The sequence below is a fragment of the Apodemus sylvaticus genome, chromosome 13 (assembly GCF_947179515.1).
Source record: "Apodemus sylvaticus chromosome 13, mApoSyl1.1, whole genome shotgun sequence".
Lineage (NCBI taxonomy): Eukaryota > Metazoa > Chordata > Mammalia > Rodentia > Muridae > Apodemus > Apodemus sylvaticus.
The window spans coordinates 36,362,056-36,386,382 of record NC_067484.1 but is presented as its reverse complement, the minus strand read 5'-3'; the positions used below and the strand labels follow the sequence as shown (position 1 = coordinate 36,386,382).

At 43.6% G+C, this 24,327-nt stretch overlaps 1 protein-coding gene across 2 annotated transcripts; it reads right to left on the bottom strand.

Annotated features, from left to right (window-relative positions):
* Positions 1-1,972: 1,972 nt before the first annotated feature.
* On the bottom strand, positions 1,973-24,035 carry Slc26a2 (solute carrier family 26 member 2). 2 transcript variants are annotated; one of them, XM_052155520.1, is made up of 5 exons: positions 23,827-24,035; positions 15,674-15,809; positions 14,563-14,692; positions 12,392-13,102; positions 1,973-10,643 (listed from the first exon to the last, which is right to left on the bottom strand). In XM_052155520.1, the coding sequence occupies exons 4-5, from the start codon at positions 13,076-13,078 to the stop codon at positions 9,123-9,125; spliced, it is 2,208 nt and encodes a 735-aa protein (XP_052011480.1). In that variant the 5' UTR covers positions 13,079-13,102; positions 14,563-14,692; positions 15,674-15,809; positions 23,827-24,035; the 3' UTR covers positions 1,973-9,122. The 2 variants fall into 2 exon arrangements, with proteins under 2 accessions (XP_052011480.1, XP_052011481.1); XM_052155521.1 differs by lacking the exon at positions 14,563-14,692.
* Between the last annotated feature and the right edge of the window lie 292 nt (positions 24,036-24,327).

The window sequence follows — 24,327 nt, the reverse complement described above, 5'->3', positions numbered from 1 at the left end:
CTGGAAAATATCATCCTAAGTGAGGTAACTCATTCACAAAAGAACACACATGGAATACAGTCACCGATAAGTGGATATTAGCCCAGAAGCTCAGAATACCCAAAACACAACTCACATACCAAATCATTCCCAAGAAGAAGGAAGGAGAGGGCCCTGGTCCTGGAAAGGCTTGATGCAGCATTGTAGAGGACTGTCAGGACAGAGGAGTGGGAGGGGGTTGATTTGGGGAACTGGCAGAGGGAAGAGGACTTATGGGACTTAGGGGGAGGGGGTAACCGGGAAAGGGAAAATCATTTGGAATGTAAACAAAGAATATACAAAATAAAAAAACTACTGTAGGATATTTACACAACATAGTATAATAATGTGGAATTCTGTAAGGTACCATAGTGGATACATAGACTGCATAGCACAGTGAATACTATTGAAGAAAACAGGAAAAATTGGGAACTTTTTGTTTTGTTTTTTGTTTTTTAATCAGGGTTTCTCTGTGTAGCCCTGGCTGTCCTGGAACTTACTCTGTAGACCAGGCTGGCCTCAAACTCAGAAATCTTCCTGCCTCTGTCTCCCAAGTGCTGGGCTTACAGGTGTTAAACTTTAACAATAAAAAAGAATCTAGGGATAGGGATGGAGAGATGGCTCAGAAGAGCACCAACTGCTCTTCCAAAGGTTCTGAGTTCAAATCCCAGCAACCACATGGTGGCACAACCATCTATAATGAGATCTGATGCCCTATTCTGGAGTGTCTGAAGACAGCTACAGCATATTTACATATAAAAAAATAAATAAATCTTAAAAAAAAAATCTGAGGCTGAATGTAGTTACTGTTCCGGGTAGGCTGCAGTTTTGTTTTTTTTTTTTTAAATCTGTATAAGATTTATTTTTAGTTTATATGAATGACACACCAAAGAATGAAAGTGTTCTCTACAGGGTCCAGGATGCTTGGTGCTGTGCAGATACTGTATACAGAATGGCTGGTATAGTTAACTCCTTCACTCTGCTGAATGCTGACAGGGTTGGGAGAGAATACCTAAGTTGCTGTAAAAAGACTAGAAACCATCCTTAGTCCTGTGCCCACACTTGTTCATTTGAGAAGGCACAAGGAGCAGGTGCAGAAAGTGGTAGCAGTGGTGCCTTCCAGGCAGACAAGATGGTGCAAGTCTCTGAATCTTGACATGAAGGAAGCTGAGACAGGAGGATCAGCAGTCTGGACTACTCAGCCAGCCAGCCAGCCACACACACACACATACACAGGGACAACCAACCAGCTAACTGTCTGGACTATTCAGACAGCCAGACACACACACACACACACACACACACACACACACACACACACACACGGACAACCAACCAGCTAACTGTCTAAATGTGTGCCATTAGGAATTTCACTAAGTTCTGTCATCCTGAGGTACTCTCATCTCTCTGATGTGAAAACGTAGCACAGGTGTTTCTTGCTCAACCACAGAGATTTGGGCTTTCTGACTGATGTTACAGGAGTCCAACACTGAGAGCTAAGGGGTCGTGAGGCAGGCTAACCCTCCTGTTGTGTTCATGAACAGTAACCGAGTCCCCAGAGGGACAGCGTTGAGTTCTATCATTTGATGCTTGTGTACAAGGGAATGAGATACTCTTTATTGAGACTACCTTGACAGCCCTGTCTCCAGCAGGCCTGTGTCACCACACGAAGCTGGCACTTTTAAATGCACTGGCAACTGGGGCTGAAGAGCCAGCTCCATGGTTAAGAGCACTGCTGCTCTTCCAGAGGACCACGGTTCAATGCTCAGCACCTACATGGTGACTCACAACTGTAAGTCCAGCTCCAAGGAATTTCATTTCCTTTTTTAGCCTCAGTGGGTGCTGCGTACACATGGTACGCAGACATATATGCAAACGAAACACCCCAAGACTAAAAGTTAAAAATATTTAAATCAAATTCACCAATATCTAAATGTTTTAGTCAGCACTAAAATAACTTACACAATAATATTTTATTACAATAACAATTTATTAACAAAAGAAATGGCACCCTTAAATCTCAAACACATACACCTTATAAAATAAGCAATACATATTCTTCTAAAAGGAAATGATTAACAACTCCCTCCCCCCAACAGGAAACATCCCATCCTTGTCTGAAGGATGGTTGAGCACTGATCAATCATCAAGGCACTTACTTGAATTTAAAGGCCTACTAGAAAATACATCCCTACTAGAAATCAGGCCTGGATTCCATTCCAGCCTTCTCCAAGCATCTCGGCTGCCTCGGGGTCAGCAAGTCATGCTGGGAAACTAGTGCCTAGAAGTTCCAGAACCTGAAAACTTCCTTAAGCTGCAGTTGCTGTGCTGGCCTCCTAGGACATTCAGCAGCTGGTCCTGTCACCTGCCAGGTCTCTGTATGCTCTGACAAAACTGTGTAACTATAAATCAAAGGAGCTGGGGTCATCTAGAACAAGAAAATCTTCTGTTACCCACAGATCTTCTTGACACCATGACACTAGTGGCCATGCCTTACCTGGCATATTGAGATTGTAGCACTAGGAATACAAATCTGGGTGTCTGTATGCTGAGCCAAATCTCCATAACTAAAAATTAAACTAAGAACCCTGGGTGGTAAAGGCCAAGTAGACTCTAACAAAGGATCCAGAAGAGTTCCAATATTTCAAACTGGGAGAACAACAACAAAAAGGTGAGTGCTTCTCTGGTAAACACTCGACGGGGTCTGTTAACTTTCAAGGACGTGGCTCTGGACTCCTCACTGGAGGAACGAGAATGTCTCAGTTCTACTCAGCAGGCATTGTACATGGATGTGATGTTGGAGAATTACAACAATCTTCCGTTTGTGGAAAATCATCTCATATGTGCAAAACATGGGAAGGTCTTAGATCTAGACACAGAATGCATTGTCCACGAGTATGTGAATATACTAGAGAAGTCTTATAAATGTAATGAGCTTAGCAAAATGATTAATGAATCCACCCAAAGCACATGTTATGAAACTAACCACAGAGATGCCTCACTTCAATCCCCAAACCTGAAAAGACTTAAAACTGGAAAAACCAGAGAAATTTCCAAATATAAAGACTATGTAAAGTGTTTAAATGAGTGCTCTATCACTAATCTAAATCAAGGAATACATATAGGGAAGAAAGAAAACCATACAGAACTTGATGGGGGCTTTGTGTCTAAACATAAACAGATGCTGAAACAAAACAATAATGGTAAGAAGCTTTACAAATGTAGTGAATGTGAAATGCTTTAACTACAAATCCCATCTTAGTAATCATGAGAGAATTCATACAGTAGAGAAACCTTACAAATGCACTGAATGTGACAAATGCTTTACTGACAAAGGCAGTCTTAGAATTCATCATAGAACTCATACAGGAGAGAAACCTTACAAATGCAGTGCATGTGACACATGCTTTACCCAAAAATGCAGTCTTGGTAGTCATCAGAGAATTCATACAGGAGAGAAACCTCAGAGATGCAGTGAACATGACAAATGCTTTACCTACAAATGCAATCTTCATTCCATCAGGGAATTCATATAGAATAGATACCGTAAAAATGCAAGTAATGTGACAAATGCTTTAAGTACAAAGTTAGTCTGCAATATCATCAGTGAATCCATACAAGAGAATAACCTTATAAATGCAGTGAATGTGATAAATGCTTTACAGACAAAGGCAGTCTTAGAATTCATCATAGAACTCAAATAGGTGAGAAACCTTACAGATGCAAATAATACTCTATATTACAGAATTATTGTTAAGTATACAACACTTGTGAAAACATTCATGCCATGTTCAAATCTTAGATAATGTGCACTATTTCTGTGGGGAAATACTCTGAGAATGTGACAATATAGGGAAGCTTTAGTTGTTCACCTTCAAATATCATAAGATAAAACCAAGTAAGGAAGCCAGAAGAATATGGTATTTTTGGACACTTTCCTTGAAACTGAAATAAATGATTCAAAAGGAAACCTAATTAAGGTATGTAATACACAATTCAAACTGTTTAATAGTACTGACAGAATTCTTTATATTTAATCACATAAAGAAATTCAAATTATACTTACAAAGGAGGATTTGATACACTGAGCCACCAAAATAGGATGTTCTTTATCTTATAGAGATGCCTACAGGGCCTGGCAATGATAATGCATGCCTTTAATTCCATCATTTTAGGGACAGAGGCAGGCAGATTTCTGAGTTCCAGGGCAGCCTGGTCTACACCAAGAAACCTTGTCTCAAAACAAAACAATAAACAAACAAAAAAACAAAAAGAAAAAAAACCTGATACCTACAGATTTGCTTGGAGTATCCAGTATTCATAATCTCTGTCAAACACTGGTTTCAAGTTTCAGGATAACCTCTGATTATGAGTCCCATGTGCTCTGGTCTACAAGTTCTTCCTCATTGTCCTCTAAGTATATCCAATAAAGCTCATTGATTAAGCCAAAAAAAAAAAAAAAAAAGAAAAGAAAAAAAGAAAAAAAAAAAGAAAAAAAAAGAAAGAAAGAAAAAGAAAGTAAGTAAGAAAGAAAGAAAGACAGACAGACAGACAGACAGACATTAGGCCTGGTTGGTGGCGGTTAAACCCCTCTCTATGCTGTCTGCATTTGTACACAACACTATGAAGGGGAAAGCCAGGCTATGTGGGAATTCTTACACTTACCACTAAGGCACAGAAGTCATGGCAGCATCAGGACTCGGATCCCAATTTCCCAAATGATTTGCACTGAAGAGGAGGAGCAGCTATTTGGTTCCGTATTCCTTGTTAGGGATGCAGTACAGGGTGTGGGATTATTCCAGAGTAAGTCTGTTCAAGTCTCAGATTAAAGCCCTTGTGACCCAGCAGCTATGGCAGACTTGGAATCCAGTGTCTCCAGTAACAGCCTCTGTCACTCTCATTCTTACTCTGCAGACATCAATACTCTCTTATTTTAAACTAAGTCATAGGGTACAAAATACATACTCAAAAATATACTAGCATGTTTATTTGAGTTTTTAATTGTACTTAGCATATTTACTTTAAAATTACAAAATACCTTTGGTAAAAAAATAGTTCTTACCATGATAAAAAAATTACCTTATTAAAAGCAACCCCTTCTACATCTAAAGCCTCTATTTCCAAGTTACTATTTTAAAAAAAAAATCTTAAAAATTTACTTTTAACACAAATTGAATTTTACTTTATGAAATAGCCTCTAACAAGCCAGCTGGTGCACTGTTTTGTCCTGTTCCATTATAATTTCCATGCTTAAACTTAGCACCGAAATGTACTATGATCCATAATTTACTGAATCCTTATATATAGAGTTGGAGGACAAATGGGTCTCCATCTCCAGCAGCTAGCTAGTTTTCTTTTCTCTTCTTTTGGCAAGGTCTCACCAACTACCTCAGGCTGGCCTCGAAGACTCAATCTTCCTTCCTCAGCCTCCAAGTGCCTCACAGAGTTCAAATTAAAATACCACCAGAATTAAGAGTCCAAGAAGAACACAGAAGAACAACAACAACAACAATTAGGCAGAATGTACAGCTTTTCACCTGGAGAACTCCACTTTTCTAGAGTCAGTCTTGCCTGCATATTCCAGAGTGCACTTGCCTCTCTCAGTCCTCCATCTGCCCTCAGCTCAAGTACTCTCCAGCAGGCACTTCTAAGTCCCCGGGACACCAGGCTCCCAGACATTGGGGCTATGCAGAAGGGTTTACTGCCATGCAGAGAGCCTTCGGCTATCCCTACAGCACCTCCTTGAAAATGCGGAATCGAGGACACTAATGGAGGTGGGTGGTAGTGGGGGGATCACAGAGCTCAAGCCATCTCTGTAAATGAAGAGGCATTAGTCCCCAAACCTACTCCTTTCTGTACTTTGCAGATTGGAGTTAATCCTGGCAACACGTTCTTAAATGTCAAACTGCCAGGAACATCCCTGTAGAGGATCTGTTTTTGCTTCAATGTAGCCAGAAGCATTAGTCTACTGAACTCACCTATCACCTCCATGCAGTCTCCAAGTTCACCATCCACTGTGCTGAAAACTTTATATAAATCATACCTGTCTCACTGACCCTGCTTAGAACTAACTAGATACCTGCCAGTCTCATTCTATCTGAGATACTGCACTACAGCTGCACAGCTCACAGGGAGGACAGCACTCCTGAGTAGGCCCACCTAGGTGCTGGCTACAACTTGAGCATGTAAACTTCTTAGTTCTTTGGAGCTCTGGTGAACTTGCGACTCTCCCTGTCCAGAAAGAGAACCTATGTCTAACGTTGCCCTTAGAGGCATGCTCCTGACCCCTCATCGTACTGTGGGCTTTACCATGATCTGGATCCAGCCAGCTCTGCCTTGCTGTCATTACAGATCTTGGTGATCTAACCTTTGACTCCCCTGAACTGTGTTCTTTTCATAGCAGGTCTGTATACACACCAGCTTACTCCATCCCTAGGACCTGTTAACTCCAGCCCTGGAGGTAGAAGCTGGGGACCGACAGTTCACAATCACCCTGGGCTACTTAGCATGTTCGAGGCCAGTCTATGCTACATAAGACCTTGTCATAAAATATACACAGACACATGTACACTCTGTATTTCAAATGAGAGTCATTTAACAGTGTTCAGGGTTCTACTTCTCTGTAAACCATCAGGAAATATTTTATACTCTAATGTTCGGAGTGAGCGAAATAACTTTTACAAATATGTTTAAAGCATCAAAAGGAAGTGAAAATGGCTTGTTATTTCTGGTGCTGGTGGTAAATTAGGCTTTGGTGCTAAATTTGATTCCTTCAAATATTAGCAATCAAAATCAAGTTTAATGTTCGATTTAGAAAGAGATCAACCGAAAGAGAAAGGCAGCAGCAGACTCTAGTGCAATCGTGTTTTAAAAATGGTTACTCAAAAGTAGAATCCTGTTTGCTTTGGTGGAACAAACACAAATCAGAACATAACTCGAGAATTTGCTAATGCATATGTAAAGTCTCAGACCCTAGTAGATCCACGCTATGAACTTAGATGTCAAAGGGCAGATACTGGCCAAACACTGAACTCAAATTCTTTTTCTATGCTGGTGTTGAATGGATTATACAGTAATCTTAAACATGTGCTTTAAAAAAAATGTGTGTGCGTGTCATGGAGGTCAGAAGAGGGTTAGAGAACCTGGAGCTAAAGTGGCAGGTGGCTGTGAGCTGCCATGTGGGTGCTGGGAACTGAACTTTGGTCCTCTGCAAGAGTAGCAAGTGCTCCCGACTGCGGACCACCTCTCCCGCCCGCACTGAACATGTACCTACTAGTCTTCCCTGAGTATTGACATCTCTAACAGTCTTAATTCCAACATGGCCTGAGGAAAGGGCAAGGGAGATTTTCAGAAATGACTAGGATAGTGTGATCTTTCAATTATTCATAAAGCTAAGGAGATAAAAGAGCAAGCAAGCAGAGGCCGACATTTCTGGAACTCTAGGACAGAGTCCAGAGGGATGTCAAAATCCATGGCTATGTGGAGTTTATCAACGTAATCACCAGAGATCCTCATTCCTGTCTGAAGCTTTGGCTGGAATCATGGAAACCCACATATGCAAACAGGAGCACTCTGCCACGGGAGAACAGGCAGTTCCTGGAGTATGCACGTGTAAAATGTCTGAAAGCACTCCACCTCAGTAGGTTCGTTACAGAGTGCTTCCCGTAAATATTTTAAATTGTTTCGCATGTAAGAAGAGGCTAAAAATGATTTTACACTTCAGAAACTGTTACCTTAATAACTTGGCTAAATGTTTTAATCTCATGTGAGTCCTCTATTCTGCACTTGGGAGAACTTTTCTTACCTGTCGAAGTCCTTTTCTGAAGAAACTACTCAACTCATAACCTGCAGCAAGCTACTGAGAATGACACACCAGTAAATCTAGGGCTCTGTGAAGGTTCGAAGTCCTGCATTAAAAGTGACCACTGACATCAATATTTATCATATACCAACAGGGTGCGTGACAGTAAGCACCAACACTGCTTTCACATCTGCAAAGTAATGGTGGATGTCCTTTTGGAAGCACCCCATCACCTCTGTACTCATCCACAGTCACTTCTACAAAGAAAGACTGCCAACCCCAGCAGGTCCTTGCTAAGACGCCTCAGTGGTGGATGGTGGCATTTCTTAAGGGGAACTCTCATTTATTCTTTTTTGCGATCTCTTCTTGAATGTGCACCACAAGCCCGTTCACAGTGTTCTAAGAACACTGAGCCAATATTCTTCTTTCCCTGATGACACTGCCATGGGTGTTCAGAAATGCCAACTGAGCAAAGATTCCCCGGGGAAGCACAGGAATAGATCAAAGGTGAGATCTGTAGACGAGTAGACAAGTCTGTAACAGTAGACGAGTCTGTTCTTAAAGACAGAGACAGAGTTGAGGAAACACAAAGGCTTCCATTGCCTTTCTGGTTTTGAACTCTTTCCTTACCTACTTATTCTAAATAAAAAGGGTTGACTAACACATCAGCCGTTTACAACACGGGTTCTATACAACAGTATCAGGCCGGCTGTGAGGATCAGATCCTCTTACGAGACTATGGCAGAGTTCTTGCATGAAGGAAAGGAAAGATGGTGATTTCCAACTATCATCAAGAGCTCTTACTGCTGTCTGAGGATCAAAACCCAAACAGACACAGCAGCAGGGCCAGAACTCGTCTCCTCAGGGCCCCGCTTTGCCAGCCTCTGTCCCAGCAATGCCACCTCCTTTCTTCCCCTCCAGAGCCATGCAAAGGATCCAGTATATGTAGCAAACCCCAGCTTTTCCTCCCTCTGCATCCTGGAGGACAGAGTTCAGATACATAGTTCCTAAAGTAAGGCGATTAAGTTGGGGGGCTGCTTTACAGTTCCATTCCGTTTACACTGTACCCCAAGAATACTATCTGCATGAAAGCAGGAAGCCACAACATTCACTTCTTTTTGATTCTACCCAACCAAAAGCTCTACTGCACGAGACTATCAAAAGGCTAGCTTCAAATGAGAACTGTTTCAAGTGTGCATGGCTTTCTCCTTTCAGTAGAAAGCGTTGCACATTGAAACAGGCAGGACACTATTCTTCCTTTTATTAACTTTCCCAGTCACCACAAAGACTCAGATTAACCTTCTCAGTCACCAGAAAGACTCAGACCATTGACAACACACACTCCTTTCTGATTCTGAGAGTCTTCTGCAAAAGCTACCGCTTCGGACAAACTGTAGAAGAGAAGACTTTCTTCCTCCTTTTTGCAATATTCTCCTCTGGCTAAGGAATCCCTCACAGAAGGGTTGCATTGAGCCAGTAGAACCTGGATACCAATGGCTTCATAATCCCGGCGAACTTCTTTCAGTGTGTGGATCCCTGCTGTATCTAAGAACTGTATTGCGCTACAGTCGATCACAATGGTGTGCACTTCCAAGGGATCATGGGAAAGCTGCATTGAAACTTCATCCGGGTCCCCGCGAAAAGTCACTGTTTCCTCTTTGAGTTTTCTCTTTGCCGCCTTTTTCCAAGCTGCCTTTACCAGGACTGGGTTAAGCGTTTTCTTGTACAAAGCTGATTTAAAGCACTCTTTGTTTATGTAGTAGAGAGGGGCTATGAAGCGGAAAACCTTGATGCCTGACTTACTCCGAAGGTTCTTGTAAGTGGAAATGGACTCAAAGGTTTCGGATTCTTCTTCCAAACCAAGCAGTGAATTCTTTGGCTTCTGAGTACGGAGGATCACACAAAACATTGAAAAACAAACCCCAACAAGCAGGCCTATTTCAGTGCTTAACAGAGCAGAGGACAGCATAGTCACAAACCAGATAACTGTGTCCATTCTGCTGAGCCTCCACATCTTTGGCAGGTCTCTAAATTTGAGAAGTGCGCCCCGGAGATTTACAATAGTGATCACGCCAAGGACACATTTTTGAAGGGAATAGAATAAAGGAGCTATTACCAGAAGGACCAACAGAAGAACCAGGGCTGTCACTATAGCCGACACCTGCGTCTGGCAGCCTGTTGACTCCTTCACCAATGTCTTTGCAAGAGCGGCACTAGTGGTTATGCAGTGGAAGAAGGAAGGTATGATATTGCAAAAGCCAATGGCATACATTTCTTGGTTTGCTTTGACTGTGTAGCCATGTTTCTTGGCAAACATCTCAGAAAGTGATACAGTGATGGCAAAACCAATGATAGAAATAGCTATGGCATCTACAGCCACATTAGGAATGAGGCTCCAGTCTGGTGCTTTGGGTGGCATAAACCCAGTGGGAATGTGTCCAGCAATACTGGACTTGTAAGTCTCATGTAGTTTTCCAAAATGAGAAGCCAGAGTGGCTGCCACAACGACAATGAGCTCGACTGGAATTGGAGCCTTGAGCTTGGCCTTGAAGTGTTCATTGAGTTCTTTGGTTGGCACAAGGACCAGGAAACACAAAAGGCTGGTGATGAGGTCACAGATGTTGGTCTTATGGATGTTTCTGAAGATGTGGATCCAGGTAGTAATGACAGAGCCTACGCCATTGCTCCGAGGAAGGCTTAGCCCAAGGAGGTACTTGGCCTGAGATGTGAGGATGGTGAAGGAGGCACCAGTGACAAACCCACTCAGCAAGGCATCTGAGAGGTAGACAGAGACAAAGCCCACTTGAAAGAAGCCCATCGCTACCTGGAAGGGAGCAGATGCAAGCATTAGCCAGAAATGGGGACGAGTTCCTCAGCTTCGTACTACCTCAGCCTTCCTTGCCTGGCCACAAACTATCAGAGTACCACAGAGTGTCAGAGCTAAGAGAAATGCAATCATGTATTACAGTCTCCATGGCTCTATTCAAGGAAGCTTCCTGTAATCAAACACATTAGCCCAACTACAGCAAGACTTGGGAGTTCTACCTTATACAATAATTTAAAACTGGGACACCATTCAGATTGCTTCCAAAAAGAATTGTTTTCAAGGTTCCAAACAAATGTATACAAACTCAAATTGGAGCCAGGCAGTGGTGACACACACCTTTAATCCTAGTTGTGGAGACTGGTGGATCTGAGTTCAAGGCTAGTCTGGTCTACAGCAAGTTCCAGGACAGTCAGGGCTACACAAAGACAGCTTGTCTCAAAAAACCCACAAAGAACAACAACAACAAAAAATCCTCAAGCAAAACAGCCAGCCAACAAAAAGCAAACAAATTCAAATTGGAGAAATTCTTCTACTTCAGAAAACATTTTTTCCAAATTAAAAATTATTACCATTAAATTGAAGGTTTTTAACTTCTGTAGTTAAAGTCTCATGGTCCCAGGATAGATTTGAACTTTGCCAAAGATGACTCAAAACTCCTAATCCTCCTGCTTCCACCTCCTAAATGCTAAGATTATAGGCATGGATCGTGTTACAACTGAAAGTAAAAGTTAACTGGTAGAAAAACTAGACTCTATCCTTCTCCACCCACGTCCTCAGTCCTGTTACCTCTTCCTCTCCTGGGTGAGACACTAAGAAGTCAACGTGTACTCTAGGAACACAACCCATCGCCCCTTCCTTCTGTCTCTCCCACCTCATCTAAGTACCAAATAAAGCCGGCTATTCTTCCCCTTCCTCTCCTGGTTCAAAATGCCTATAATAGAGAAGAGGTTTAATTAATGCTGGTATTGATTTCTGGAAGCTAAAAGGCAGGGACATAATCGTAACAACATTAGTGGGTTCTAGAGAATATTCAAGGAGGTTTTAATTTGTAATCATTTCTCTTGACTGGAAAATGAGGTCCTCAAGTTTTTCTCACCCTCTTCATCAATCTGAGGGAACTATTAAGTTTAGCAGAAGTCTCTCAGTAAAGCAGCTACTCCTAAGGAAGGCAGGAGCTGGCAATCATGTCAGCCATCTGGTCTTCTCCTCACCCTTCCCCACTCCCTGTCCTGTCCTCTGCCCTCTTGTCTAACTATTCATGGTGATTTTGCCAATAATCAGCCACACATAATCTTAAGCAAACCCAGTGTTTTCAAAGTACAAAGTTAAGAATTCTACTAGTTGGCCTGAGGACCCTTTCTGACCTTTGATTTGTTTTTTTTAATAATAAAATCTTACTGTTGCTGCTTAAGAGGCAGCCTCAGAAGAGCCCTGTTTTACAGTGGAATGTATGGTTTGGCTTTGGTCCTACCACTCATCTCCTTAGCACTCAGTGGCAGTCTTATTACAACCCCCAGCAGCCTACATACCAGAGATTTTGTATATAATGATTGCTTTTGCCAGAAATAACCAACCGTTATGTTTCCCTCCTTCTTTCTTCTTCCCCTGGAGTCTCAGGCTCTCACTATGTAGTCCTAGATCTTGCTATGAAATCAGGCTGGCCACAAACTCCTCCCCTGCCCCTGCCCTCCTTCCTCTTGAGTGCTGGGCTACTATGCCCAGCCTAAATGTTCACCATTTCTTACCTGGTAAACTCCAGCCATGAATGTCACAGTGCTGCCAATTTTAATTGCATAACAGCTTTTGTCACAGAGTCCGTCTAATGTATGGTTTACAGCCACACATCCATTTGAAAACACTGCTAGTGAAGATGATGTAGAAGCAATGTCAGGGCAGGCTTTATGTAGTTCTCGGTCAACTACCTCACCAATCATAAGGCACAGAATTCCAAAAATGCCCACAGAGATATGGCGGGAGGTACCAAACAGGAAATAAATAATGCTGGCAAAAAATGATGTATACAGGCCATAGATAGGCTCCTGGCCAGCCAGCAGGGAGTAAGCGATGGACTGGGGCACCAACAGTATGCCCACAATCAGACCAGACATCACATCACCTAAAATGTTTTTCTTCAGATCATATTTTGGGAGCCACCGCAAAACAGGAAGGAAATCAAAAATCCCACTTCTGACTTTGGTTGCGCTACACTGGCAACTCTTCTGGATCTTTCTGATGACGAGCTGTTTGACGTCAGGATCTGGTTTCTCACGAAGCTCCAAGTGGATCCTACGGAAAGCTCCCCGGCCATCTCGGGTCAAGTCGGTGCTTGATCCTCTTTGGCCCTCCAGGGGGAGCTCAGAGGGGAAAACGCAGGCTTCCTCAGGTAAGTCCCTCGGGGAGAGGTCATGCTGCTCTTTATTTTCTGAAGACATTTCAGGAGACAGGTGGTTTACTTCCTACCCCAGAGGAAAAAAAATATATGTTAAGTTTTAAAATAGTTCTCAGGGCTCCCATATATTAGCAGTATTACTTGTCATTGGTGAGGTTAAAGAATTCCATTTGGGGGTAGGCTTTTTCTTAACATTGGCTGAACTGGAACTTGCCATGCAGATCAAGCTAGCCTCTACTTCATTTGTAGTGGAATTAAAAGGATGGACTACTATGCCCAAACTGGGGATAGGTAACCTGCTTATCTACTCCTTAAGTGAGGCTCATTGGCCCTGGCCTGAGAGAGGTTAGGGAGAAAGGTCAGAAGTAGACTATAAATTATAAAGACTGTATAGACTATAAAGTCAAAATAAATCATGAGTTGGTACAGAACTTCTCAAGAAAGAAAGACAGTAACCACTAAGGATTCTCCTGTGTATCCACCCAGATCCCCTGAAGATTTTTCTAAAAGAAAAAAAAAAAACAGAGAGAGAGAGAGAGAGAGAGAGAGAGAGAGAGAGAGAGAGAGTGAGTGTGAGTATGAGGGCCAGACGATTGTGGTGCACTCGGGAGGCAGAGGCAGGTGGATCTCTGTGGGTTGCAGGTCAGTCTGGTCTCCAGAGCGAATTCTAGCACAGCCAGGGCTAAGGCATGAGGTGAGGCAGTCTTTGTCTTTTCTATATGCTGCCAATGGTCTCCATAGGCCAAGCAGAGAAGTAAAGTTGCACAGAACTTCCACTTGGAAGATAAACATGAAGCCCTACGTCTCTGGCTCTGAAACTACTCATCCAGTACCAAAGGACTTACCTACCCAGCACTAGAACAGAACAGAGCAGAACAATAACAACAAAAACACAACAAAAGGTCTCACAACAAGATAAAACAACAAAAAAACCCAACAACAACAACCAGACTCCTCAAGGAGCAGAGTAAATTGTCCAGTGACTTTTGTTACAATTTAAGCTTGGCCTAGCATGGCCATCTCTCTATCAAGGCTTCATTTTGTAAAATCCAGCTGAAATGCTACCATTACTACACAGCACCAATCAATCCCCTTACCCCGAATGGATCAGTGCTCCCTGCGTCCTGTGGCATTCTGTGCCTGTGCACACAGGCAGGAGCCTCTGCAGCTCCTGCAGGAAAGGGATGCCTTTTTGTCCACCAATGTGATCACCACCAAGTGTATCACTGAGATTTACAGAACGTTAGCAGGTTTACAGAAATGTTCAATCAAAGAACAAGTACATTGTGACTATGGCCAAATAGAGGCAAAACAGAGAACTCAGGAAGTGTGAATTAACAGAAAAAAAGAACCTTTGTCAGGTTTTATAGACCTATCATTATCAAGGTATTAACAATCCAAGAGTCCTATATCCTATTCACGAACTCAGGATGTAAAAGTTACCCATTATTTAGGTTGAACAAGAGAAAAGTAAATAATTATTTTGATGGTCTTTAGGGGAAAAGCCAGATCTAGAAGACAACTGACCCTGAGCAACTCAATCAGGTTAGTGGGCTGGTCTTTAACTTAGCATCTGTCTTCTCACTTCCTGCTCTCCTGAGCCTGCCTGAGTTACTTCCTGTCTGGAGCAGTCTTTGGTCAGGAGGTTTTTCCAAACCTAAGATAAAAAAGAGAAATACTGAAACACTGTAACTAATAATAATCAGACTTAAACTTCATCTTTATGGCTCTAAGGAAATAAAAGTGCATTTAAAAAAAAAGTCTGAAAAAGTAAACTAAGAATGAAACAAACCTTAGTGCTAAAAGTGAGAGAGACAATAGAAACAGGGAATTCCTTTGATAGGCTCATCAGTAAATTTGACAGAAAGAAAGACTCAGTGGACCCAACACACAGCTAAAAGAAATTAGCCAAATGTAAAACGATTCAACAACAACAACAACAACAACAACAACAACAACAACAAATGTTGACTGTAATGGAACAGCCGGGAGTTTGGTATGTGGCATATCAAGTATTTAAACAGAATTAATATCCCCAAAGAAGAATACAGAGTGAAAGGGCTTAAGCAAAACCCATGGTGTTTCTCATCCGAAGTCTCAGCACCAAATGAGAGGGCTTAAAAAGAGGAGGATGGGGGGTTAAGGGAGTGTGGCACAGCGGCGTGGGGAAGGGAATGCCCAGGCAGGCCCTTGCCTGGGCACCTCTGCCCCCTGAGGGACCACACACACACACAGGCATAGTATAGAATAGAGTTTATTCAGAGTAGGGGATGGGAGTTAATGGGAGAGAGAGAGAGAGAGAGAGAGAGAGAGAGAGAGAGAGAGAGAGAGAGAGAGAGAGAAGAAAAGTGGAGGCCGGCCATGACCAAGTGGACAGGGGGAGGGGGAGAGCTCAAGGGGCAGAAAGGTGAGAGTATGTGGGAGAGCGGAGAGCAAAGAGGGAGAGGAGGGGCAAGTAGCCCCTTTTATAGTGGGCCAGATCTCTGGGGTGGGGCATACCTGGCTATTGCCAGGTAGGTGTGGGGTGGAGCTTAGACAGAATACCAACACAGAGATCAGGCAGTAGAGGTCCAAGAATCTTGAGAGTACCCAGAAGGACAGGCAGAGATGCAACTCCCCAACCATCACCACCACTTACCAATCGCTGTTACTCAGGGGGTGCCTCTGAAGGCAGACACGAATCACTCATAGAGGAACAAAGACAGGAACTACAGCACATGTCCTGGAACTGATGGAGGCCAGAAGATGATGTCTTTAAAGCAGTAACTTTACGTCTAGAATGCACAATAAAAAAAGAATCCTTCAAAAATAGAGACTCTGAATGTATTACCTGAGATCAGTGTGTGTCCACATGCACGGGAGTGAGACAGCCTGTGCACTCACCCCTTATCCCTCAAGCTTTCTTTAAAAAAGAACTATTAGGTACAGTGTTTGACTTTAAATATACCAATCTTGGAAATAAAAAAATTCAAAAGTCCACACTAATCACGCTGTAGCCTTGGCTAGTCTCTTAATTATGTAGATCCAGTTGACTTCAAATTCACAGAGAGCCACTTGCCCTCTGCCTCCACCAAGTGCTGGCATTTAAGGTGTGAATGCACCACCATGCTCAGCTTGATTTTTAGTTTATTTCATGTATATGTGTGCTTCGCCTGCGTGCATGTCTGTGCATTATTTGCAGTCAGTGGCTGTGGAGTCCAGAAGAGAGCATTGGATGCTCTGGAATTGTAATTACAGAAGCTTGTGAGTCATTATGTGAGTGATGGGAATTGAATTTAGTCCTTTGGAAGAGCAGCCAGTAGTCCTGTCTGCTAGGCCATCTCTTTTAGACTCGATAATTAAATTCTTATAGCTGTCATTTCTTGTTTAAAATAAAAAAAGACACTACAGAGCTGCAGTCCCTTGAGTGTGTGGCTGAGTGGGGATCTACAATGCTGACCCAACAGCCGAAGGCACCTGCAAAGGAAGCCACTGGGGAGGAGCAAGGAGAAGAGCTAAGGCAAGTCACAGCGGCTGAGACCCATGAGTGTGCATGCCTAGTCTCATGACACAGCTTAAGACTTACCTTCTACACGGTTGGCTGTTTCCCTCTCGTATATAACAGGTTTTTACTTTTTTCCCTCAAAGTATAAAAGCCACGAAGTCTGAGCTCATTCACTGCACCCAGACCTGCAACTCTGGCATTACAGCGCTGCCCACATGCTGATAATCAGATCCTGGATGATTCCATACAACACAAAGACCCAGGGCCCAGAAAACTGAAGTAAAGCCTTTTCCTTAGACCCAAGACTCAGACACTCATGTCACCGTGGCACCTGTATGTCTCCACATTGATTACTTATATTCTGCATAGGCCTGTTTGCTGTCACTATTTCAGGTCAGGTCTAAAATCTCAAATCAGCCACCCAGACAAAACAAATCCAATTATTTCATTAACCTCAAATATTATGAGGTCGATTTTATGATGACTCAAAACACTGGAATTTGACAACAGATGCGAGGCGCTTCTTTACAGCTCTTTTTGGCAAGGTATACTTGGTAGAATCCGGGCACAGAAGCCAGCCTGTGTCCGGCAAACCTGCTGCGCATGGCTGTAAGAGTATGCTCATGTGTACACCAACTGCCTTGAGGTTCCTCGTACACTCTAGCCTGTTGCAAATGACACCCAGAGTCTCTGAACACAGCAAGACTTGTGGAGAGGAAAATATTCTTGGAGAACGATGTCTAATGCAACAGAGCAATTCTGAATTTCTTCATCCACTCTATGTGCTGTAAAGTCTGGATTAGCAAACTCTCAATGGAAAGATTTCAGGTCCCCAGAACCTCTCATATCCAATGTCAATGGAAAATGCTTTGAGACAGCCGTGACTCCAGTAAGCTGTGTCACAATTGTCAGGTTACTAACTGGGCAGATCTGCCTACAGTGCCCCTTTACAGGGATTGTCCTGGAAAGATTCCCATTTCTTGGTCTTTCAGCAGCTGCTAAATAAATACATTGTATATAACTCGTATAATACACATCTATAATCTCAACACTTGGGAGGTAGGAGTAGGGGGACCAACAGTTTAGTGTTCTCCTCAACCTATACATTAAGTTTGAGGCCAGGGCTACATGAAACAAACAAATAAACACACACACACACACACACACACACACACATCTTATTTGATATATATATATCATGACATGTGACCTGTATCTGCTATTTATGGCCACACTAATCAATATCTACTTTCCTACTTGTCCAGGAACAAAGAAGGGCAGGAACAGCTACATAGTGATTTACCACCATCATCTCTGCACTCTGGTCCTTCCATCAAGTTCCAGTAGGCATCTAGTCCAGCGGTTCTCAACCTGGGGGTCTTGACCCCTTTGGAGGTCACCTAAGACTATTGGAAAACACACAGGTTTTTGGGCATGTCTCAGAATCCCATGAAGGCTTTCTCTACCACTAAACAGAAACACTGGTATAGTCTCCCTCTAGGTGCAAAGCCCACGGCCTCTATTGTCTTTCCCCCATGCGCCCATGTCATGAACACTAAGCAGCTGGTGCTGGGTTGCAGCCTTCAGTCTCCGTACCTTTTCCTGACATCTCCATCTATTTCTTTGGGAGGTGAGCAAGTGGAGTGTTGGGGCTTGAACCCAGGGCCTCGAACATACTAAGCATGTGCCCTACAGAAGATACACCTTGAAGACAGCATCTTTCAAAATGGTGTGGAAATAGAAATAGGAAACTGAATGTCCACATGCAGAAGAATGAGATCAGACCCGTATCTATCGCCTTGCACAAAACCTAAGTCCAAATGGACTGAAGACCCCAATATGAAGCCTGTAATGCTGAAACTCGTAGAAGAAAGCACAGACAGTATCCTACAGCTATGTGTGTAGCAAAGGACGTTCTGAATAGGATTGCATTTGCCCAAGGATTAAGGCCAATAACTGTCAAGTGGGTCTTTATAATGTTAGAAAGCTTTCTACACACCTAAAGAAACAACCGGAGACACAGGAAGCCATGGAATGGGAGAGGATCTCCAGCTATGTATGTGACAGGGGTGTCTCAGGTAGAGTTCCCATTGCTGTGAACAGACACCAAGGCGGCTCTTACAAAGGACAACATTTCATTGAGGCTGACTTACAGCTTCTAAAGGTCAGTCTAGTATCATCATAGCAAAAAGTACGTCTGTGACAAGGCCAGCATGGCGCTGGAGGAGCTGAGAGTTCTACATCTTCACCCAAAGGAATCCAGGAGCAGACTGACTTCCAGGCTGCCAGAAGAAGGGTCTCAAAGGCCACCCTCCAAGTGGCACACTTCCTCCAACAAGGCCACACCTCCTAATGATGCTACTTCCTGGGCCAAGCATATTCAAACCACAACAAGAGGTAAGACCCAGAGCATATAAATAACTACAACAAAACAAAACAAAAAAACAGAGTCAAAAACAAAACAAAACAAACAACCCATTTTAAAAAAACATGGGCTTGGGAGTCTAAACAGAGTTCTAAAAAAAGAAAGAAGAGAAAAGAAAAGAAAAGAAAAGAAAAGAAAAGAAAAGAAAAGAAAAGAAAAGAAAAGAAAAGAAAAGAAAAGAAAAGAAAAGAAAAGAAAAGAGATGTTTAAGAACTATCTACATCATGCTCATCACCCTCAGCAGTGAGGAAAATGCAAACCAAAACAACTTTTGAGATTGATTGTTACCCCAGTCAGAATGGCTACCATTAACAAATAACTTACAACAAATGCTGGAAAGGCTTTGGGGAAAGGAATCTACTGGTGGGGTTGCAAACAGATCCAGTCACTCTGAGCATCAGTGTGGAGAATTCTTTAAAAGCTAAGAGTAAACCTACCCAGCTAGGCCACTCCTTGGCATACACCTGAAGGATTCAACACCCTATTACACAGCTGCTGACCTGGAGGACTGAGCTGGGTCTAGCCTGGGCAAGACTACTGGTTGCTTCCCTCCTTTGGCACCTTGCAGGGCATCTTCTGGTATTATGAAAGCTAGCCCTCAGGGAGAACTTATTTTCCAGTTATATTCATTGCTACTCTATTCACAATAGTTAGGGAATGGAAAATATCTCAATTTCTTTCAACAGATTAATGGACACTAGAACTATGATACATATAAACAGTGGAATACTATTCATCTGTAAAGACAATGAAATTATGATAATTTCAGGTAAATGGATGGAATGAGAAAATATTACATTGAAGGAGGTAACCCAGACCCAGAATGCCACATATTCTCTCTTACCTGTTGTGTCTAGCCCCAGATCTTCATGTGTGAATATATATATAACCTGGAGTAACCATAGAAGCCTGTAATGTCAAAGAGGACTCTAGGAGAAGGGGGTAGAGCCCTAGAGAAGGGAATAGCAGGATATAGGTTTAAGTTGTCAGTCAGTGTGGTGGTTTGACTAGGAATGGCCCGACAGACTCATGTGTTTAAAAGCTTGGCCCATAAGGAGTGTGGCATTATTAGGAAGTGTGGCTTGTTGGAGGACATGTGTCACTCTGGGGGCAGGCTTTGAGGTCTCCTATGTTCAAGCTTTGCCCAGTGTGGTACACAGTCTCCTTCTGCTGCCTGTGGATCAAGATCTCAGCTTCTCCAGGACCATGTCTGCCTGCACACCATGTTTCCCCCATGTCATCATGGGGGGACCTCAGAAACTATAAGCCAACTGTAGATGAAATGTCTTCCTTTATAAGTGTTGCCCTGGTCATGGTGTCTCTTCACAGCAATAAAACTCTAACTAAGTCAGGGGTCCAAGAGTCACCCAAAACAATATAGGCTACTGCTGTTGCCCTTGGAGGTAAGTTTCTATTGATGTGCACTTCAGACATGGGACCCAGAGGATGCTAGCTTGATCAGACCCGAAAGCACCCTCCCTAAGGACTACCTTCCATGGAACCACTCAAGCTTCCAAAGAAGGGAAAAACCAACAGTCCCACCCTGCTGGGATACCTGGGAACCACCACAATGATCAGCACAGCAAGACACCGTAAGGGCTTTTGTGAGTAGCCAACAGCTGTCTAATTGGACATAAGGCCAGCTGACAGCAGGAATTTATGCCCAATACTGTAAAACTAGACAACTACTTAGGGCTAGTGAACTCATCAGTCTCAGAGAAGGACTTACTGTCGACTAATCCAGCATGATTCCTAACTGCATCCTAGATATCGTCTTACGCCCACAGATAGGTGTAGCTTTCACCCCCTATCAAAGACACTTCTCTCTGCAGCAGATGGATGCAATTACAGAAAAACCACAGTAGGTCAAAAGGCAGAGAACAACTGACTGTGGGGTGTTGAGTTCCAGCAGACACATCCACAACACCGCGCCTGCACCTGAGGCCCAGGGGATATCGTGGAGGGGGTGGGACAGAAAGAGGGCCAGGGGACTAGGAAATCGGCTGTGAGTGCATTACAGAAATGGTACCTCAACAGCGAGGCTGCCTCAATGAGACCTGAACAAGGATGACACTAACAGACACGGAAGGAGGAACTCTCACTGGGTCCCCACCCCTAGACAAAGAACCACAGGCAACTGAGGAATGCTGACAGCATGGGTGAATCAGTCTTCCCCAGGGATAAGCCTCCAAATGTATTATCCAATACTAAATGGTCAGCCCTGAAATCAAACAAAGACAGGTAACACTAAACAGACTCAGCACACTATATTTACATTAGCACACTGAGTTTATATATTTATTCATCTGTAGATAAATGTAATGGTAACAAAGAAAAAGAAGGCAAACATTTGAGAAGGGAGGAAGGCATAGGAAGGTCTGAAGGGAAGAAATCAAAGGGAGGAAAGATATAATTATGATATAATTTTAATTAAGAATTAAGATAAATTTATAGTTGTGTGTATATACGCATGCTAGTGTACATGCCTTTTTAATTAAAAAATAATTAGTGTATGTGTACATGTGTGGTCCTGTGTGCAGGCACATGAACGTTTGGACAACTTTGCGAAGTCAGTTCTCTCTCCACTTCCTTCTACCTTTCTGTGAGTTCTGGGGACTGAGCTCAGAAACCACACTTATGGGTCATTCCTTTATCCACTAAACCACTCTGATGACCCACCACTGTATTTTCTGTAACAGGGTCTCTCACTGAGCCCAAAGCTCCCAGTTTTAGCTAGGCTGGCCGGCCAGTGAGCTCCTCAGACCGTCCTGTCTCCCTCTCCCATGACACTAGAAGTGGTCACGGTCAACTATTACACGCCCTCCATTTATGTTATATAACATATGCACACGCCACTAAAATATTTTTTCATTTTCTATTAGGAACAACAATATAAAAGTTATATCTGTGTTATAAGCTGGTACTCTGGCTTCCTCCATCATTTTTTGTCTGTTTGTTTCGTCTAGCTGGAATGTCCTTCTCCAATTATATTCACAACTTGTTCTTTTTATTTTCCTCAAATGTCACCTCATCAATCAGCTCCTTACTAAACATAGTATGTAAAATAGCACCCCTGCCATCTCTATGTCTGCCTCAAGGGGGCGTCTGCCCTTCTCTCTGGCTTACTGTTTCCCCTACGGCCTTTTACCATTCCTATTATATACTCACTTTTAAAAGATTCACTTGAATTATGTATATATGTGAACGTGTGCACATGCATGTGCACAGGTGCCCTTCTTTTTTTTTCTTTTTCTTTTTTTGGATTTGGGTTTTTTGAGACAGGGTTTCTCTGTGTAGCCTGTGCTGTCCTGGAACTCACTCTGTAGACCAGGCTGGCCTCGAACTCAGAAATCCGCCTGCCTCTGCCTCCCAAGTGCTGGGATTACAGGCGTACGCCACCACCGCCCGGCCCTACAGGTGCCCTTCTTGTCCAGAAGACGGTATGAGAACCTCACCAGTCACAGGTGGTTGTTGGGCATCCACCGTGGGTCCTGGGAACCTCACTCAAGACCCCTGCTGGGGCAGTATATTCTCTAAAGCACTGCGCCATCTTTCTGGCTCCTACACTTATTTTGTTTAAGCTGTAACCTCAAGTTGCTTGAATAACACCTATTAAGTGCTTTACAAGTATTCGTAAAGTGGACGAATGATAGTTTAAGAGCTTTGCAGGGGGAGGAAGGGGAGAATTATTTCCTTTATTCTCAATCTAACTCACCAAGTCCATGCACCTCTTTCCACAGACACCAAAACCAAGCCCACATCAAAACACTAGTTTGTTAAGCATCTACTTAGGGTTTTGCTCACTCAGAGCTTATAGTGTCTTCTTTTAAAACTTATCCAAAAAGTTATCTCCTACAATTTGGAGATCTCCAAAGCCCCAGCTATGTTCATTTCTAGCTTCTCCTCTAGGAGGCAGCACATCACAGTACTATCCGAGGATTTTCTGCAGATTTCAGATAAAAATGCAGATTCTTGGGCCTGCCCCTGCAAATCACAGGAAACAGAAGGCTCTATATTCCTGCTGAGGCTGAGCTAGTGAGCCTGGGAAGACAGCAAATCAATAAGCAGGATCAATAGCCACTCAGATCCCAGCTACTATTCAACAGCTTGGTGGTACTGTGTGAAATCCACTAGGCACTAATTTCTGACCTGTAAAATGGAGAGATTACCAAATACCTCACATAAATGAAGATCTCAGAATAGACCATGAGAGAGATGTGGTTATGCAGTACATAACTGATATTAGGCTCTGTCTCTTGTAATCCTTGACAGTCCTAAACGACCCTACACTTTTTTACTGGTTTAAATTTCATAAACAAGAATTTCTTCTATATCCAACACAGTAGATCATACTAGTTCTAGATGTCTCATTAAAAAAAAAAATCGTACGGTTAGAGTTAGGACTGTAATTCCAAAGAATACTTGGGGGGAGGACTTTCGTTCAATTCCCAGCACCACTACAGTCAAAAGAGCCCTAGAGCAAAGAGGAAAAATAGCAGTAGTATAGTGCCAAAAAGGGAACTTGATCTGAATGCTTACATCCCAGTGAACTCCAATTTGTGAGAGAAAAGGACGCAGCATTGGGGAGAGGTGGGGTTCACTTACTAGCTCTGCCAGGGACTTGCTCAGTCATTTTAAGTATCCATTCACCTAACTACTGAAAGAATCCAAACTCTAGTTAAGTGTAAACGGATTTCTGCACTTTGCATCTAACTAGGAGAACGTGGAGATAGCGCCTAGTCCAGCCCGGACACATCAGGTCCGAGGCGGCCGGGCTAGCACTGGGCCACTGCAGGTCTGCCCAGGTTAGCACCTGCCTGGTTTTGTCTCGGCTGCAGACGCCCTGGGGACCGCGGCGCTCTCCTCCCGCCTCCCGCCTCACCTTAACGCTCCGGGCCGCCGTACACAGGCTCCCGCGGCGCGTCCTCCCGCAAGACCGGGCTGCGGGTTTGCCGGCGCACGGGTACAGGCAGACCGGCCGCCGGCGAGCCTCCCTTTAATACCCTGGCAACCGTCCCGCCCATGGCCCGGCCCCGAGGAGGCGGCAGCCGGCCACAGCCACCGGAGGAAAGGTACGGAAGGAACCCTGCAAGGCGGGCGGCATGGGAATCACGTGGCATGGCGGCACGGCCGCTGGCCAATCACTGGGGCCGGCCGGAGACAGACCCGCCCCTCGGCCGCTCGCTTCATCGTGATTGGCTGTTCTGAACTATAAGCCACGCGTCTAAGTCTGTGAGTCTTTCGTGGATCCCGCGATCTACTGTGTGGACTCGTGCTAGGTTAGAGCTTTCGGGTCGCGGAAAATCCCCGGGCGCGCCCTGAACCCAGCTTGCTTCTGAAGGCTTTGAATGGCCACAGGCTCTCGCCCCAGGACTCATTCTCC

What these genes read in the sequence shown, in the direction of transcription:
- Slc26a2 (XM_052155520.1), bottom strand. Translation starts at nt 13,078, where the DNA reads ATGTCTTCAGAAAATAAAGAGCAGCATGACCTCTCCCCGAGGGACTTA. An exon ending in TCATGGCTGGAGTTTACCAG is followed by an intron (nt 10,644 to 12,391) that starts GTAAGAAATGGT and finishes GCTCCCTTCCAG; the next exon opens with GTAGCGATGGGCTTCTTTCA.